Source organism: Lissotriton helveticus, chromosome 3_1 (genome assembly GCF_964261635.1).
Source record: "Lissotriton helveticus chromosome 3_1, aLisHel1.1, whole genome shotgun sequence".
NCBI lineage: Eukaryota > Metazoa > Chordata > Amphibia > Caudata > Salamandridae > Lissotriton > Lissotriton helveticus.
The window spans coordinates 766,022,842-766,040,241 of record NC_136061.1 but is presented as its reverse complement, the minus strand read 5'-3'; the positions used below and the strand labels follow the sequence as shown (position 1 = coordinate 766,040,241).

At 44.2% G+C, this 17,400-nt stretch overlaps 1 protein-coding gene across 1 annotated transcript in view; it reads right to left on the bottom strand.

Annotated features, from left to right (window-relative positions):
* LOC144823852 (uncharacterized) overlaps window positions 1–17,400 on the bottom strand; it is a 132,946-nt gene that overhangs the window by 14,986 nt on the left and 100,560 nt on the right. The window contains exons 4-6 of the mRNA XM_078682724.1: window positions 9,793–9,858; window positions 8,559–8,598; window positions 2,087–2,226 (exon numbers count right to left, since the gene is read on the bottom strand). Of these exons, the coding sequence (XP_078538850.1) occupies window positions 2,087–2,226; window positions 8,559–8,598; window positions 9,793–9,858 (246 nt within the window). The remainder of the gene's footprint in view (window positions 1–2,086; window positions 2,227–8,558; window positions 8,599–9,792; window positions 9,859–17,400) is intronic.

The following is a 17,400-nucleotide window of genomic DNA, read 5'->3' as shown; positions in this document are numbered from 1 at the left end:
CACAAGCATTTTACCACTGATTAATAGGCAGAAAATGAACAGACTGATTTCTCATCCTTACAACATAAAAATAACCTGTCTAACCTTGATTTTGATGTTTTCCTCAAAATTAAGGCAAAGATCTTCAAAATGGGTCTTCTCTCTAATTCTCAACTCATTCGGAAATTACAACTGTTTCTTTCACAAGACCACTCTGCCTCAAAATTCTACTAATTACTCATTACCTCAAAATGTCCTCGTCATCCTCCTCTAGGACAGAAATGGTCCTCTTATTTCTCCTCCGATAACCTTGTTCCGCTAGATGTGGACACCTGGTCCAGGGTAGGCTCACAACTTCTCCAACATAAACTGATCCCATCACTAACCCACACCAGACTTTTTGCAGTGCACTGCATGTATTACACTGGCAAAACTGTTCCGTTTACAGTTGAAGAAAACCAATACATGCTGGGCCTGCAACTTGTTCACTGGTGACGAGGAACACAGGTTCTTTTCCTGCACTCATCTATAACTCTTCTGCCAGAAGGTGTCCTCACAGCTTCAAAATAATTTCAGAATACCTATCCCACTATCCCTCCCGATCATCCTTCTAGGACCCTGATGGCAGACCCTCCAATTGACCTTTCTGCAATGGACCTATCACTCCTTGATCTTTTGCTCACCTTTGCTATTATGGTTATAATACTTGACTGGGAATCCACCAATAATGTATCCTATCATACCTGGAGGGCCTCAGTAACCTATCTACGAAGTACACACATCAACCAATCTCATACAAGAGGTTGCCCAGCCCCCTCTCAGGGTATTTGGGATACGCTTGACCTTTTTATTTGTGACCCTTCCATCGAAAGAGAAATCCTGCAACCATCTACTGACCACGAATTCTTACTATTATTACCATATTTGAATACGGGATACCTCTTGTACACATGATAACATGAATCCCCCCCTCCCTTTCCTGCCCTCCTACACCCCCCCTTTTCTATTTATCATCACAACTTGACATTAACGAAAGGACGGTTCCACTTGTTCACTTCATTCAGTTCTTTTTGATGCCATAACTTGGTACTAAATGCTTCTTTCACTTCTTAAATACTGGACTTATGCTTGTTGTTATCTCATGTCCTTAACGTCAATATCTGTACTTATAACATTACCGAACACATTATACAACTGTCAGAAGATTAAACTTTTTCTTCTACCTCCTCATTGCCTATGTATTGCTTGTTATTATAAAAAAAAACCTAATAAAGGCTCTTGAACAAAAACAAGAGTCCTAAAGGTCAACATTAACGGGTTCAGCAAAGAAAGGCAGAGGAAAGCTAAAATCTGGGGTGACCCTACAGGTTCAACCCAGGGCCTGGTGGCATAAGTGCTATAAAAACAGTTCGAGGTTCTACCTGGATACAACAGAATAGTATGTCATTGTGTAGCATTTGTTATTTTAATATCGGTTAGTTCCTAAATTAAATTACAAAATAAATGAACATTAATTTATTTAAAAATATAGTCTAGCTGGATACTGAGTATATTATATTATTACTGTGAAACATCGTATCAGGTTCAAACTGTAGCAAACTGGCTTTTCTGTGCATCTCCACCTTTTTATGGCTATCTTTTAATACACAGCCATTCGTTGTCACATAGATAATGTAACGTTTTTGCACCCAATTTACTAATTATTTAACTTTGCAGTAAGGCCATGGCAAATTGGAGCAAGAGATGCACTATGGCATGCAAGTTAAACTGAAGCAATGTTAGTTTTAGCCCTGGATAATGTATAAAAATAATTACCTGGATACTTCCAAAAGGTAAGGTTGGAGCAGATTACGGTCCAACCCATGCAAACGAAAACACATGCGGAGCTGAAACTTACACATGGAAGTGCAGCTGTGTGCCCTATGCATACAATAATTAATGTATGCATGTCTTATTATGCAGCTCTTTGGTTTGCTACAGTTTGAGATAACATTTTCTGATTGGTCTACGAGGTGGTTCCTGGGCTGACGTAAGCTGCAGATGGGAGACTTACATCTATGTAACCAGAAGGTGCAGAAGTAACCTGTGTCAAGTACAGATGTATTACCTTTGGGGCAATCAGAGCTGGTTTGGCCTTTTTCAACTGAGAGGATTGCTGAAGATTAGTTGTGGCAAGTGGAGGACCAACGAGTACTGGAATCAGGAGAGCTGCAGACCCCCTGGGAAGGATTGGTTTTATTCTTTTCTCTGAAAAAAGGTGAAAATTATTACACTGTTAATAGCTATCAGCTGACATTGCTTATGTTTTCACTCGAACGAAACGTTTTTCACGTTTCTAAAGCACCAACATAATGTTGAGGTATGTCAGTTTGTGGAATGCCACAGGAACCTCGAGGCTGCTTCAGTAAATTCACGAACCAACCAAAGAGCCCTGCTAAATAAATATCACCCGACATGTTTGGAGTGTGAAACACCAAGAGATAAAAATAAACGACAACGTTGTTTTCCAAAGTCAAACAAACTATGCAGAATCTAAAGTGACTCACAACCTCACACATATCAGGGAAAAGGGTTTTATAATTGAATTCACCCACTTTTCTCGAAAAAAATGCAAGATATCAATACGTGCAAAGTACCGGCGCATTCAATTTTACATTAAAAAAGTAGCTCTAATTAACCAGTGGCGGCTGATAAAAGTAATAAGTGGTGTGGCGGGGGTACGGGGTGAGCAGGGAGCTGGTGTGTGGCGGAGAGGATGCGGGGGGTGGAGGGATTAATACTAGATAAAAAATAGACTTACCTTACTTACGCTGTCAGGCGCCTCGGTGTTCCTCTGCTCCCGGCACAGGCTCCCAGAGTGCCCACCCAATCCCGACGCTGCTCTCCTGCTCAGTATACCAAGCATGAGAGCAGTGTGGGGATTGGTCTGAGCGGGCAGCTTTGATGCTCGGTCAGAGACAGGAAGCCTGGGCCTTTTCACCACCCACTGTGCAGCACAGCTCGGGTGAGAAACCTAAGTGTGTATGTCCGTTTGGCTGGCCAAATACAGCTGGCCAAACTGACATGCGCACTGACAGAAAACTACCATTCCTCCTCCCAGTCCCTCCCTGCCCTGTTAACCTGGGCCTACCCTGCTCTATGCTCACGTCGGCTGCCAGACAGCAAAAAATAAAATGATAATAAAGTAGTTTTATCCTAATTTTTTTTACCGTTTTCTGCCTTTTTGCAGGGTGAAGCAACGCTCCTCAGCTTTCAATGCAATTCACACTACATGAACAAAAGAGCCCATTCCTTAACTTATAGAACCCGACTCACATAGGCAGGGTGAATCATAGCCTTGCTTGTAAGGCCACAGAGCATGTAAGTAACAATCATCGCAAAAAGGACGAGGAGCGTTGGATGGTCAATAAAAGTCCTGCACTCACCTTCCCTCATGCATCCTTTATTTATTCATGACCTCAGCAGTTTTAGTTTCCCATCTCCCACTTGGGTGGAGGGACAGAGACGTAAGCCTTCCTTGGATATTCCCTAGTGCCACACCTGACACACATTCCCAGACCGGGCTCAGGGGAAGGAGGAAGAAGATATAACATTGGGTGTGCATCCCGCCCTGGGATTAGTAAAATGCCCACAAATTATCTGGCAAACACCCACTGACCTGCCCCTATTTGGCCCATGACCTGCACTTGGGGGCCTTGCGCGGGATCACCTATGGACATGCAAGTGCTCCGAGTGATTTTTAGCTTCCCAGAGTTGCTCTTTTACTTATTTGCTCAATGAGGGTACATGCACAAAAAGTGCTTCTGTTGATAGGGCTCCTTATGTTCACACTGGTCAATGGCCCAGAATGATCTTGATTTTAAACGTGTTTGTAAATGTCCAGTTAGAGTTCCTTCCACCCTAGGTAATTACAAGTACTTTCCCATTAAACCTTTTACTAACATGGGATTGAAAGGATAGTAGCTTCCATCAGTAATACCTCGTCCACGAAGATGCCACTGTTGTCAAAGCAGTGCTGGGAGAATCTGCCAAGGCCCCTCACAAGTACCACCTCGATGATTTTCAAGTATTATGTATGTCGCAACGCAGAAGTCCATTTAAAAATATGCATGAAAGTGCATTGAAGATATTGGAGATAACTGATTCTAAAATGCAGCTGTGGCGATTATTCAAAAACAGGAAAAACATTTAAAATAAGCAACGAGAAAGCTAAAAGATCCAGCATTGATTGCCAGCCAATTGGGTTTCCAATGCTTGTTTTAGTATGGTTTTTATAAAACTTTATAGCTAAGAAAGCTGCTGGCTTCTCACCAAAAACAAAGCAAAAATATTGTTTATCTCAAAAAGCACACGTTGCCATAGTAGTAATTGATGGGAACTACTTTGTGGGTGGGTGTGCTCCTGTGAAAGAACAGAATGCTGTCACTCATTTAAAGTTAGCCAATGGCTTAAGTGGGCAGGCCTACTGCCCCATGCTGTAGGCTGTAGTGGGTGGAAGAAAAAACTGAATGACACATGAACAGACAAAATCCTATAGACTGAAGGCTGAAAGTTCATTTTAGTGAGTATTTCATCTACACAATTTTAACTGAATCAAAGGGTCTTGGCTAATGCCAGACCTTTAAAAAACCACATACAATAGGGAGGGGGAGGAGTGCAATGGCATTAATGCTGTGGTGGGAGCAACAGAGAAAGAGGGGGTTGGGGAATAATACAAAAAGAAATAATAGACACGCAAGAGGCACGCTGAGGTGGAAGGGAGAGGGCACCACGGAGAGTATTGGGGGCGGTTGGGGGCACATATGACAGGTAAGCTGCACTCAAAGAAGAGAGCAAGAAAAAACATGCACGCCCAAGGCGTGCTGAAAAGAAAAAGTAAAAAACTGTTCCTTGGTGTGGAGCACTGGAAGGATGCAAGTCATCCAATCACAGGATGATAGAGAAGCTATGCTACAGGGAAGGTTCAGACACAAGAGGAAGGAAACTCTTCTAATGTGATGCAAGTGAATGAGACTGACAAGAAAGCCAACCAATAGAAAGCAATGAGTTAAGCCAAAGAAGCCCACTGGAAGTATTGGTACTGTCCGCAATAGATCGAGGACCAAAAACAGTGAAATGTTGCCCATTGGCATGAGCGAACAAGCATTTGCAATGCAATAGGTCTCGCAGTTGTGAGAGTTTGAGCTATTCGCATTGTAAATGGCAATGCCTTTTATTTACGTATTGGTTTTTAAAACATAAATAAAAATCATTGTCATTTACAATGCCAATAGCTTAAACTCTGGCAAATGCGAAACCTATTGCATTGCAAATGCTTGTTGTATATATGAATAGCTGCAAATATTTCAAGAATACTATGTTTTTCCTAGGAAGCGCTTATGTTGTATATATTTAAAGCACTTGAGATTAAGGATATGTGATGAATCCCTCTTTTATAATGTGATGTATTTTGACTTTACTTTTATGGCCACGGTGGTGGTCGAAATAAAGGGTGAAATTTCAATAGGCAAGATCAAAGGTACTTGTCTGCCAACAACAATCAATCGGGAACTATTTAGGCAAAGTTTTTGTTGTCTTTTAATCTTTAAGCAAGTCCAGCAATAGAAACACCTCTGCAGTCCTAACCAGTCTGAGCTCCTTGAAGAAGTGGTTAGAACATGACACTCTGACATCCAGATGTTACTCTGCTCTGGGGCCAGTCAGCCTCCTGTCTATAAGTATAAAGTGAAAATGGAGCAAATGAACTACTTTTAACCTGGAACAGTCCTTTCAGTTTGAGATATTCTATCACCCCAATCAAGTACCTGTTACACGGGATGCAAAGGGATTGGGTCCACAGCATCTGGCTAACAGGAGAGTGAGCGAAACCTGCAGCAGGAGAATAAACGCAGTATGAGCAATCCAGAGTTTGCAGCTGCCCTTGGGTCAGCCTAGTACAACCTTTTCTGTAGGCAGCAGGTGCCCTGGTGGTAGCACCCTCAAAGTCACAAGTTGCCAACCTCCTACCAACTCAAGCAAAGGAATTATCAAGGGCAGTGTTGATGGGCCCCTCACTAAAACATATGGCTGCACTGGAGAGAAAGTGGCATCAATTTGAGAGAAACTTGTTTGTCACCTTGTATCTCACGATCGGCAAATGATAAGAATTGCTTTCAGGCAATATCATGATGCAGAGAAAGCACAAAAGTGCTAAGTCGGGAATGGGCATGAGCGAGCAGTGCTGCATTCTTGGACATGATGCGAATGCAAGCAGGCTTCCTGATTTAAAGCCAAGCTAGCTGACAGCACACACAGACCTGCGAGGCGCTATGGTCGAGAACTAGAAGGCACGGAGCAGAATCAACAACGTGTTTAAAATAACTAAATAAACTGCATGTCCACTAGCACCTGACAGAAATGTGTAGCTGTTTAATTTAGTTAGAGTGGAAGCTGATCAAAATTGATCATTGTGCTGCATCATACAGTTATTTGCTGCACTTGCTCCAGAAAAGCTGGTGGTTACACCGTAATAATGGAAAGATTCCTAAGGTAAGTATTCCAGTTTCAGGTAATATAAGGAGAAGAAACTAGAAATGTTATTACATTGTTTGGGTCCAGGCGGTTCTAGACAGTTCACATTGAGTCAGACAAGCGGACACCATGTGGGACAATCAGAGCCAATGGAGAAGAGCTAAAATGCCTCAAATTGTAAAGCACTCCGATATCCTTCGGGATCAAGTTTGCGCTATATAAAACTTTATAAATAAATAAATAATAAAATAATGGGATAGAGCGCGGCTCTCCATACTTCATTGATGGGAAAGTCTTTGTGAAAATATTTGCCGAAATTTAAAAAAAATTAAGTCAGATGTATACTAGGAGTAAGGAGGCAAGTGAATGCAGACCATGGCTCTTTGAGTATCTAATGTGGAAAACAATGGGTAGGCTGCAATTTGAAATCGTTCTTGGGTTATGCTCATCCTGCACATTATACAAGAGCATTCGAACTGGGAGAAATGGATAGGTTGTTTGCATAATGAGAAGGTGAAAACTGAACATGTGCAAGAGAAAGTTAGTGATAAAATTAGGGGTCAAAGGAGGTTTGGCATAAAATAGTAATAAAGGGAAATGCCTGCTATTGTCTGTATAAATTCAGAAGTGTACCCGTAACTCCAATGGTAGGAGCAGTTGAATAAATTACAAAGTAATGTTTCAGAATGGATTTTACTGCCAATAGTTATCCAAGGACAATGGGAGCTTAAGAAAATGTGCAGACCTGAGGTAGGCATGATCTACTAGCTATTGGGGATATTTTATGTACTTTGGAAAAAGCAGAAGTGCTATGCTATGCCTCTTCGTGCATACAAATTTATAGACATGCCTTTATTCTTGGCATTAACCTTCATTCTGTTCCAGAAATCAGTGGAAGTACCTTTTAAACTATGAATTCCAGGAGTGATACGTTTTGATATATGCTACTTCTGAAAAATGATAAAGAACATCTAAAGCAGATTGAGTGAACAGTCCAATTGTAGAAGTGTAACATAAAAGTACATTTTGTAACCTATTTAGGGCATACATTAATGAAAGGTATAAAACAGGAACTAGCATTGGGAACACCAATATTTCTTGCGTTGGGCGCGGCAGCCTTTCAGCGTTGTCAATGCCTACCTTGGTTTGTCATTTATTTGTATAACTTTGTTGGTGCAGCTGCTGGGTACTTACCATTATAAAAAAAATACATTAACTAAAAGAAAAAAGCATGCACTGCCATAGTATTGTTAAAGAAACATATAGAGCACATGTCCTCCATAGACCTCTTGTTGCGAGATAAACAGCTTAACGCTTGTTTAAAAGACAGGTTTACAAGCTTTTTTTAAAGGACATCCGACAGAGATCGAATTGTGCTCGCACCTTTGGTGGGAGCGGGACTTCCGTCTTGTGCGCGAATCCCACTCCTAAGAAGACGTGCGCACGCAAAACGAAACCTATCGTGGGGCGGGACTTCCGTTTTGTGAAGCCCGCGCCCACGGAGTGCCTGGAGCAGCAGTGGTGACGTGGGGCTCCCATGCCCGAGGGAGAGCCCCGCGGTAGGAGGCTGCACAAGTCCGGAGTGCCGGTGAGCGGGGAAGGGGGGGATGCCTGTATGTGTGTGTGTGTCTGTGTGTGCGACGGCGGAGGGGTGGGGGGGGATGTCTCTCCGTGCGTGTATGTGTGCTTGTGTATGTGTGTGCACATGCGTGCAGGGGGAGGTGTGCCTGTGTATGTTTGCGCTTCCCAGGAGACAGCCACGGCGAGCGCGTTCGCGCGCGCGTGGCCTGCGCCGATCGCCTTTTGCGAGATGCGCGCGGCCAGGTGCTGTCTCCTGGGAAGCACAGTCAGTAACAAAAGATCTCCTGGCGGACACAGCGCTGACGCGCTGTTACGCCACGAGACCTAAAAATGGCAGCAGTGTCAAGGCGCATAAGAGCGGACACAATGGATATTGGCAGCATAAACACTGCAGTACAGGTGATAGCAGGTTAGTTAAATAAGCAATATAGAGCATGGAATGCATGCTCAACTACCTGCTTGCCAGCTAATGAAATTCATGCACATACCTTTATTTTCTTGTTTATGCGACTTTTTAGTGGTCTTCTTCTGCAGAAATATATGACAGAAATATTTTGTTACAGACTGTTAACACTACTTTCACTTTTTACCTAGACAGCTTAACATTTTCACACTTTTAGTTGTTACTTAACCGGCAATGTTTCCAAAACATGCATTATAAGTTGTGTTTACCACAACCATAATAATTAAAACTTTTTGGCTATGCACCATGCCTGCCTCAAATTTCGAAATCACTATCTAAAGCACCACAAGAAAAAAAAACAACCACCAAAGTAGAATACTCCAATGTTGTATGCATGTTTTAGGAAATGTGTGATGAGCAAGTTACAGATTGTGGAGCATGCTGCAGGTAAGTAGGACCCACACCCTATCTGACCGGCAAGATACCCTTGCCAGTGCATCTGTATCACTTGAGGCAATAGAAAAGGCAGTTTTTGGGTGCCTGATGCACAGGTTAAAACGAAGGAAGGGGATAGGCCAGCAGAAGACACGGAGGTATAGGGGCGTAGGAATCAGGGTTACACCAGTAGCGACTCGCTTTCTTACCAAGTGGTGGGTGGAAGAGAATGGGGAGGGGGAATATAATAAATAAATTAAAAAAACACTCATCTACTGCTGCGCTCCCGGCTCGGGATTCTTCTCCTCGGGGTCCCTGCACACTGCGCAGGCTCCTAGAAGCTAAACAAGATGCTGCTATAAAAAAAAACAGTACAGTGATTGGCCCGAGCAAGCTAGTTTAATGCTTGCTCAGGGCCTAGGAGCCTGTGCCTCAACTCCACCCAGTTGTACAACACAGCTCGGGTGGAGGGAGATCAAAGTGTGAATGAGGGTTTCAATGACATTAAACAGCCGGCCAAACCCTCATGCGCACTCAGTAGCAGTCCGTGGTAGGAGAGCTCCCCGGTGGTGACATGGGGCGGGGGAGGGGCAGGGTGTGTGGTAGTAAATTACGGAATACGGGCAAATACAGGTAAGTAAACATAAATAAAATGAATTTCGTTGCACGCACTGCATCGCCAAATTCGATGGAAAGTTCAGCTATATGGAACACGGAGCACCTCTGTTGTCAAGCCAACACACAGTACACAGCAGGAATCAAAAAAGATACAACTGGCAACGAGAAAGCAGACTCCTCCTTCAATGAGGGTTATGTCCAACTGACTCACCAACGCCTTCCTGACAAACTATTGTGAAAACTGAAAACATGTGCCGAGAACTTACCGAATTATTATGGAATTTTACAGAAGGTAGGCTGCCTAACTGGTCACCTTGCAAGGGAACAGTTTCCTGAAAAAGAGTTTGAATCAGTTTAATAAAATAATATATATTTTTTCAAATTCACAGGTTATATTGCACTTCAGACACTATAACGCAAACCTCAAAATGCATCAGTAAGGTCAGGATAGGCTAAGATACCTGCTAAATTTGGTGATAACGGCCACGTTCGTCTGGTGCTGGACCTTGCACACCAGGAAGATGCTAAAAAGCATGCAGACACTTTACTGAGGCAACGATGACTGTGCAGTCTCCCAGAGTACGCTCCAGTTACACAAGCTTAACCAATGCAAGATCATGTGGACTCACGCCTTTTCACAGAGAAGTTTCAGTCAGTGCTCATACCAAGTGGTTGTATGACAGAACAACGCATGCCTTAAAAACGCATGGCTAAAACACGCGGTCTCAACCACGACTGCGTCTTTACCACGCATGCCTTTACCACGCATGCTTTTACAACAAATCTTGTTGTAAAGGCATGGTTGATAAAGGCATATGCGTGGTAAATATCACACCCCAGCACCCCCACCCTGAGCCGTAAAACCAGTCCACCAGCCCTACAATCCCCCACTGTCCCAGCCCTAAAAACTACCCCTACACCTCACCCTGAGCCTTAAAACCCAGCCCAAAAAACTACCCAAGTTCCCCGCCCTGAGCCCAAAATCTGGCCCCCAGCCTCAAAACTGCACCTTCCTACGCCCTGAGCCCTAAAACCCGGCCCTCAGCCCTAAACCCTAAAAACTACCTCGGCCCCAGCTCCCGTCCTGAACTCTAAAACCGGTCCCCAGACCTAAAAACTAGCCCGAACCCCCACTCCCGCCCTGAGCCCTAAAACCTGGCTACAGCCCTATGTACCAAGCTGTGTCCGGGTCCTTCCTGTCCCGATCGTTCCTGTTCCTCTCCCCGCCTGTCCACTCTGCAACTAGAGTGCTGACTGCCTTAACCACGCTTATACGTGGTTAAGGCAAGCATTGATTGTTCAGCTTGTGTTGTAATGGCACATGTGGTGCAGCCCACGTTGTTAATGCTGTTTCTCATCCCTAATGTATCACTTTCACCTACATACTTGTCGCACAATAGCGCTCCCTAAACTCACGTATGTAGCTATTTCCATGGGCTACATTACACAGTAAGGGCATTTTCATTGTTTGCGCTGGGCGCACCTTTAAAAAGGTGTGCCCAGCGTAAACAGTTAAAATACACCCTATTCCGATGAATGTGCTGGCCCCAGGGCAGCCGCGAACTCGTGCTACGCATTCATGTGAAAATTGAAACAGCTGCTTTACAGCCGCTAAATGTTTTCACAGTGTAGGCAGCAACCCGCCTGCACTTTGAAGGGGATTAGAGATCCCCTTGCAGGCAGGTGCAGTCAGTGACTGCACCCGCCTGTATGTCGATGTCTGGGACCCCCTTCCTCCCCACCAGAGGGCTGCTCTCTCCCTGACAGCTTCTTTGCCTCTGTGCCCACATCTGTAATATGGCGCGGGTGCAGAGGAAAAGGGATTCCCTCATTTGCATGGGGCAAGTCCCCATGCAAATGAGGGAACGCCCCCTGTAGATAGCGCTTGCGCTTTATGTGCGACACCAATACCGGTATTACAGAAGGGACCGCACAAGCATCTGCGGCCACTTCTGTAATACCAAAGTGCCCCGGGAGCGTGCAAAGCAGGCGCAAACGTCCATTGCGCCACTAGGGCACTTTCTGTAATACTGCCCCAGTTCTACAAAACACATTCACAATAATTGCCAATGAAACACCAATATTCACTGTAACAATGTACACATACAGACACTGCCACTTTAGGCTGTGAATCCACACACTGTTAAAGCAGCTCATATTCGGTATTTTACAGAATACTAGCTCCCATCACGCAGTAATTAAAAGATAAAAACAGTTCCACAGCAGAAACAACCGGAGAGGATTTTCTCATTGCAAGGGAAGTAATTGAAAGTGTGCATACAATAAAGATATTTATCTTAGTAGAAGTTTATTTCAGTTTCTTCCTGCTGTCGAGCTATTCTTAACCGTCGCACTATGTGAAAAAAAACACTGGCAATGGCAAACGTTTGGATTTGATGGAAGTGAAAATTATTGTGCCAGCTTTCAATAACACAAAATATGGGGAGGAACAGTGCAAGATTTCAATATACAGGTACAGAACCGGCTCGCAGAAGGCTGAGCATGCTGATAGAATAAGGAGGAATTTAAGGCACCAACACAGCCCTTTGGGTCAACTCTGCCAACAGTTTCTTTAAATCACTTGAGAAAATACAAATTAATTATGGTGCTGTTGGAATCCCTTGTATCTAAACTAAGCATGAGCGCAAAATCCGCTACGCTCGCGGATTTTGCGAATTTTCGGTAAATCCGCGATCCGCGAACTCTCGCGTATTTACCGAAAATTCGCAATCCGCGAGCGGCGAATTCCGAGGCCAAAAGTTCAAGCCTTCCTGGCCTGTTGTTGTAACTATTTTACGATGGCGCCGGCAAGCTGCCAGCGCCATCGTAAAATAGTTACTAAATTAGCTTCAACAGGAAGCACTAATAGATAAAATCAAGCAGGCGCTCGTGCATCTGCTTTATTTTATCTATTCGAGCTTCCTGTTGAAGCTAATTTAGTAACTATTTTAGGATGCGCTGGCAGCTTGCCGGCGCCATCGTAAAATAGTTACCAGGCCAGGCAGCTGTGCCCTCTTCCCAAATATACCATCGAAAATCGGCTGTGATGCTGGACAGAGGCCTTTGCATCCGTGACTGTCACGAGCGCAATCCTCGTGCTGTTCCTGTGGACAGGAGCTTTTATAGCTCACTCAAGGGACCCCTGCGCCCTTCGGCGCTATTGCATAGTAACACACACCTGGTCGCTGTAGACAACTCTCTGGCACTTTAGGCAGCTGTAGTGTAGTGTAGTGAAAGCACTATACATTTAGCCAATGAGGTATGGCACAAAACGGTGGCGTCTTCTTGAATAAATATGAAGGGCAGGGTTCATTCTGGCACGATGGTCCTGGCACAAAAATTAAACCTCAACCGGAAGCACTTACAGATATCATTTAAGCATGTGCCCTAGTTGAAGCTTAAATTCAGTGACTCACTCATCGGCCCAAAAAACAATCGTGAGCGTTGTCAAGGCTGGGCAGCTGTGCCCTCTTCCCAAATATACCATCGAAAATCGGCTGTGATGCTGGACAGAGGCCTTTGCATCCTTGACTGTCACGAGCGCAATCCTCGTGCTGTTCCTGTGGCCAGGAGCTTCTGTATCTTCTTCATCCGCTGCTCTGATCGGTCTCTGACCTTTTATACACACAAGAGGCATGTGCACTCGCATGGAAGCCCCGCCCCAAATCCGCAAATCCGTAATCCGCAAATACGCGGATTTTGCGGATCCACGATCTGTGAATACGCAAATCCGTGAATCGTGGATCCGCAAAATTCGCCCATGCTTAATCTAAACTGATATGATAAAATAGTGGGTTATTGCACATACTGCTGAGATGTCCTACACTCTGAGGCTTCACAAGGTAAAAGCTTGCTGCTCGGCCTGGGCGGGGGGCTGGAGGGGGGGTATTTTGATCAGTAAGATTGGGGGGTAAGCGTCAAATTTTTCAACAATCACACTGGCATATCTTGTTAAAATACGTTATAAGAAACAGGACAACGGGAGGGCAGAAGAGGAAGTGGAAAGAGAGAGGAGTGCTGATTGTCCGGGGTATTTAAAACACAATTGTTTACAAACTAACGAAGATTTTTTAGGCAGAGGCAAGAGAGAGTGTGTGTTTTTGTCTGGGGATCATGCAAAAATCCAGGGTGATACCTCCTTGAGCTAAGCCCCAGGCTCAGCCTTTCATTTTCTAAAAACGGAAGTTGGAACATAATCACTGTAACAAAGGTAGACAGTGAACAGGAAAGAGACAAAAGGGTGGTTTTACCTAAAAGAGCCTTCTCACTCTGAACAGCAGAGTCCAGCCCCCTTCATCTCCACCATCCACCACGAGGCAGTGCTACAGGAACTCTAATCAGCAGCCCCTCCCAGCAAAAGGACCTCTTCGAATTCTTACAGGAGCCTAGGCTCCTTTGTCCTCACTCCACTGTCTGGGTCTGCTCCCTCCTGCATCCCTCCTGATGCACTGTCTGGCAAAGCAACAGCTCACTTCTTGTTCACTGGAAGAGGCCCGGGGCTTTCAAAATAGAATCCACGGGCCTCCTTTACTTTGGTACACTTACACGTACAATACTTATATTATAATGAGCACACACACAAACACGCACAACATACAGTTGGATGGGATTAGGTGACAGGGTATAAATCTGACTGCACATTGAGGAGACACTCTCAGCCAGTGCCAAATCACTAATTTTTGTGAGTGAAAAAAAACGTTAATTACAGAATAGTGAAGGCAGATCTTTAAACAAAACCATATCTTTTATTGGTGACAATTTCCCTTGTGCAGCGTACAGACCTATACCAAGGTTGGGACACTCCAGACTATGTTTAAAAGTGCTGCACTAGGCTTGTCACACAGCTGGTTCGGGCTCTTAACCCCTTTGCCGCGGCTGCAATTTTGCGGCAGTGCGGCACTTCTGCAAAATGGGCGGGGCCGCGTCGGCTGTTGGCCGACGTCAGCACTAGCGAGGTAGTGCTCCCGTCAGACAAGGGCTGACGGCAGCACGCAAGGGGTTAAGGATTGAAAGATGTGTACACTTCGTAGTTCCATATTTCATGTTTCAATTGACTGCCCCACATGTGGAGCACTTTGTATAATGTTGTTTCTTCTACAACGTACATCTTCAATTGCTTGGTATCTCAGAAGGCCTTCTCTCTCTATACTCCTAATACCCTGTGTGAAAAATAGACATTGACCAACTTCTGCTTGATTTCTCTTCTTTCTTTTTCCTGAGTGACCCTCTTCTTACCTTCCACTCTCTGCATGCTTATTTCTGAATATAGCCTCGTCTCAGTGTCATGCCTGTACTTCTTATTGTAATGTTGCAATTGATGATGCCTCATATCATATAGTTCAACCTCTCCTCTTTAAAACCTATACTTTTAATCTAACATTACCTAATCTCCACCAGCCAATCTGTCTCACCAACCATTCACCTGAGACTACTTAGCTCCCGGTAATGATAACACCTAATTTGAATTAATATAATCTATCACTAAGTAACTGGAGGCCATTTTTTTCTTGAGAGCACATGACTAATAGCAATAATCACTAGATTACCCGTTAAACTTGGCTACCTGAGTATCACGCTACACGCCGTGAAGCCTTTCAACGCCTTGTCAGGGGTAGTGAGCGCAATATAAATTCAATTACAATTAATTCCTGCCATCAATATAAACATTCTGAGCAGCTAGATGTTCCTGATCTGGATACACAACACGCTTATTTGAACTTCAAATAAATAGGATGTTTTGGGGCACCTTGAAAGGTACAGTGCATAGCTCACACCTCGTTTGTGATTGGCTATCGATGAACTCACAGATGCGGATGTGGTGAGTAGATGTGGTGGTTTCCTTTCATCACAAGTTCTGAAAACCCAGGGCCACAGTTTTCACAAATGTGGCTCCAAAAGTTAGGGAACAGCAACACAAAATCTCAAAATCCTGACAGGAGGAAAGGGTGATGGGGTACAAACATAAGAGACGGAGGGTGATTAGAGGAAAGGTGATGACAGAAAAGCTGAGGGTGAGGAAAAAGAAAAGGAAGCATACAAAAAGAATGCTAAGGAAAGAGGTGGATGATACACGAGAAACAACTGAGTAGAAGGGAAGAGAAGGCAGATCACGACAAAGGGTTGATGGAAAAACAGTAGAAGAGTTATGAGTGTCAATGTAGAGAAGGCAATGAATATGGTCTGGGAGCTGGATTATGGAGGAAGGATGAGAAGTAAGAGGATGCAGGATGATGGAGCAGAAGAATGAGGAGTAAAAGTAAGTGGTGGCAGTATGGTGATGGGTTAGCATGTCCTGAGAGGGGGTGATGAGAGATGGGAGGAGGAAGAGTAGTAAGGAGTATGAGGCTCGTGAAGAATGAGGATGATTAGAAATGAAGGTGATGTGAGAGATAGCAATGAGCAAATGAGAACTGGTGGAAGAGGGGGAGAGAAGAGGAGGAGCGTGAAGAGACTGGAGGAGAGTGGTAAAACAGAAAGGTGAAGAGCGTGATAGGCTGGAAGGCGGATAGAGAAAACGGGGTGATGGGAATGGGAGACACTATTGGGAGAAAAAAAGAGAAAAGGAATGGGGGAGCAAGATAGTCACTAGTTGGGAGTGGCAGTTCAGTTTTGACTCACTCAGCGAAAGACAAATATTGGCAGAGAAACTAGCCACCCAACTGCAAATCCAACCGTCAACCTGTCTTGGCACAGTGGGCAGCTAAGAGTAGACACAAGCCACATTTGGTGTTTGATTGGCTGGTTCTGCTCAAATTGCTGACTTTGCTCTTTCAAATGTTATTTTACTTATTTGGAGTAAATGCACTGCAGTAGGCACTATTCACAACTTTAAAATTGTGCACTGCTCCACAGTACCTCTTTAAAGTATGCATGGCCCCCAAGTCTTTGTTCCTTGAACCTGAAGTGTATGCTCATGAGCGCCTTCTGTATGATCCAGACCTTGGGGCTGATGTTGTTCAAAATTATGAGAGTCACCAATGAGGAACAGGTACAGGGCAGTGGGAGCACAATGAGAGAGAAGGAGAGGAGACAAACAGAAGCAGAGAGAGAGGAAAGCTATAGGGAAGAAGTGATGGGGAGAGAAGTAGGCGAACCACAGAGAGGGAGGACAGTGAAGAAGAAGTGAGAGGGAGGACGGTGAGGGAGAGAAGCAGGAGAGTGAGCTGGAAAAGCAGAGGAGGGTGAAAGAAAGAAAAGGGTGGGGTATATATAGGCAGATAGAGGAGGGTGAGGCAGAGAGAGAAGAGATTAAAGTGGGAGGAAGCAGCGCATGAGAGGCCAGGAGAACAGGGTGAAGCAGAGAGAAGAAGGTCGGTGAGGTGGAGAGAGGGGCGGGTTAAGTACAGAGAGTCGAAGAGATGAAGGACATAAAAAAAAATAGAAATAGAGAGAGTTACAGCTCGAAGGCACGACCAAGGTGGGCAGAGTATGCAGTTCATCCCCTACCAGACCATCTAGCATATCTTAATCAAAAACTCAGGTACTTGGGAAATTCTGGGCAACCAAATTCATTTGCTTAGAAGTCAGAAAAATATTGGATTGCCACAACTGTGGCGTGTAGCACTGAAAGCAGACCTTATGTAAAAAATATCTGAGGATAAACAGGTTTTTGCAAGAAGGAATTCATGCACAGCTTAAAGTTATCACGGCTCACTGCTGGTACATGGGGTGAGTGGAGTCATAGGGTAAAGCAATATTAAATGTTCTCTATATTACATATAAATGGTAATTGTTAAATATTAAACTACAATTAAATGTCAGCAGTCAGGAACTTTGTGAAATGCCAAAAGGTCTTCTAGAAAATAGGACCATTTGAATTTAAAATTGCAAATCATAACTATGAGAAAGCATTCATATATAAAATCTTATTGAGC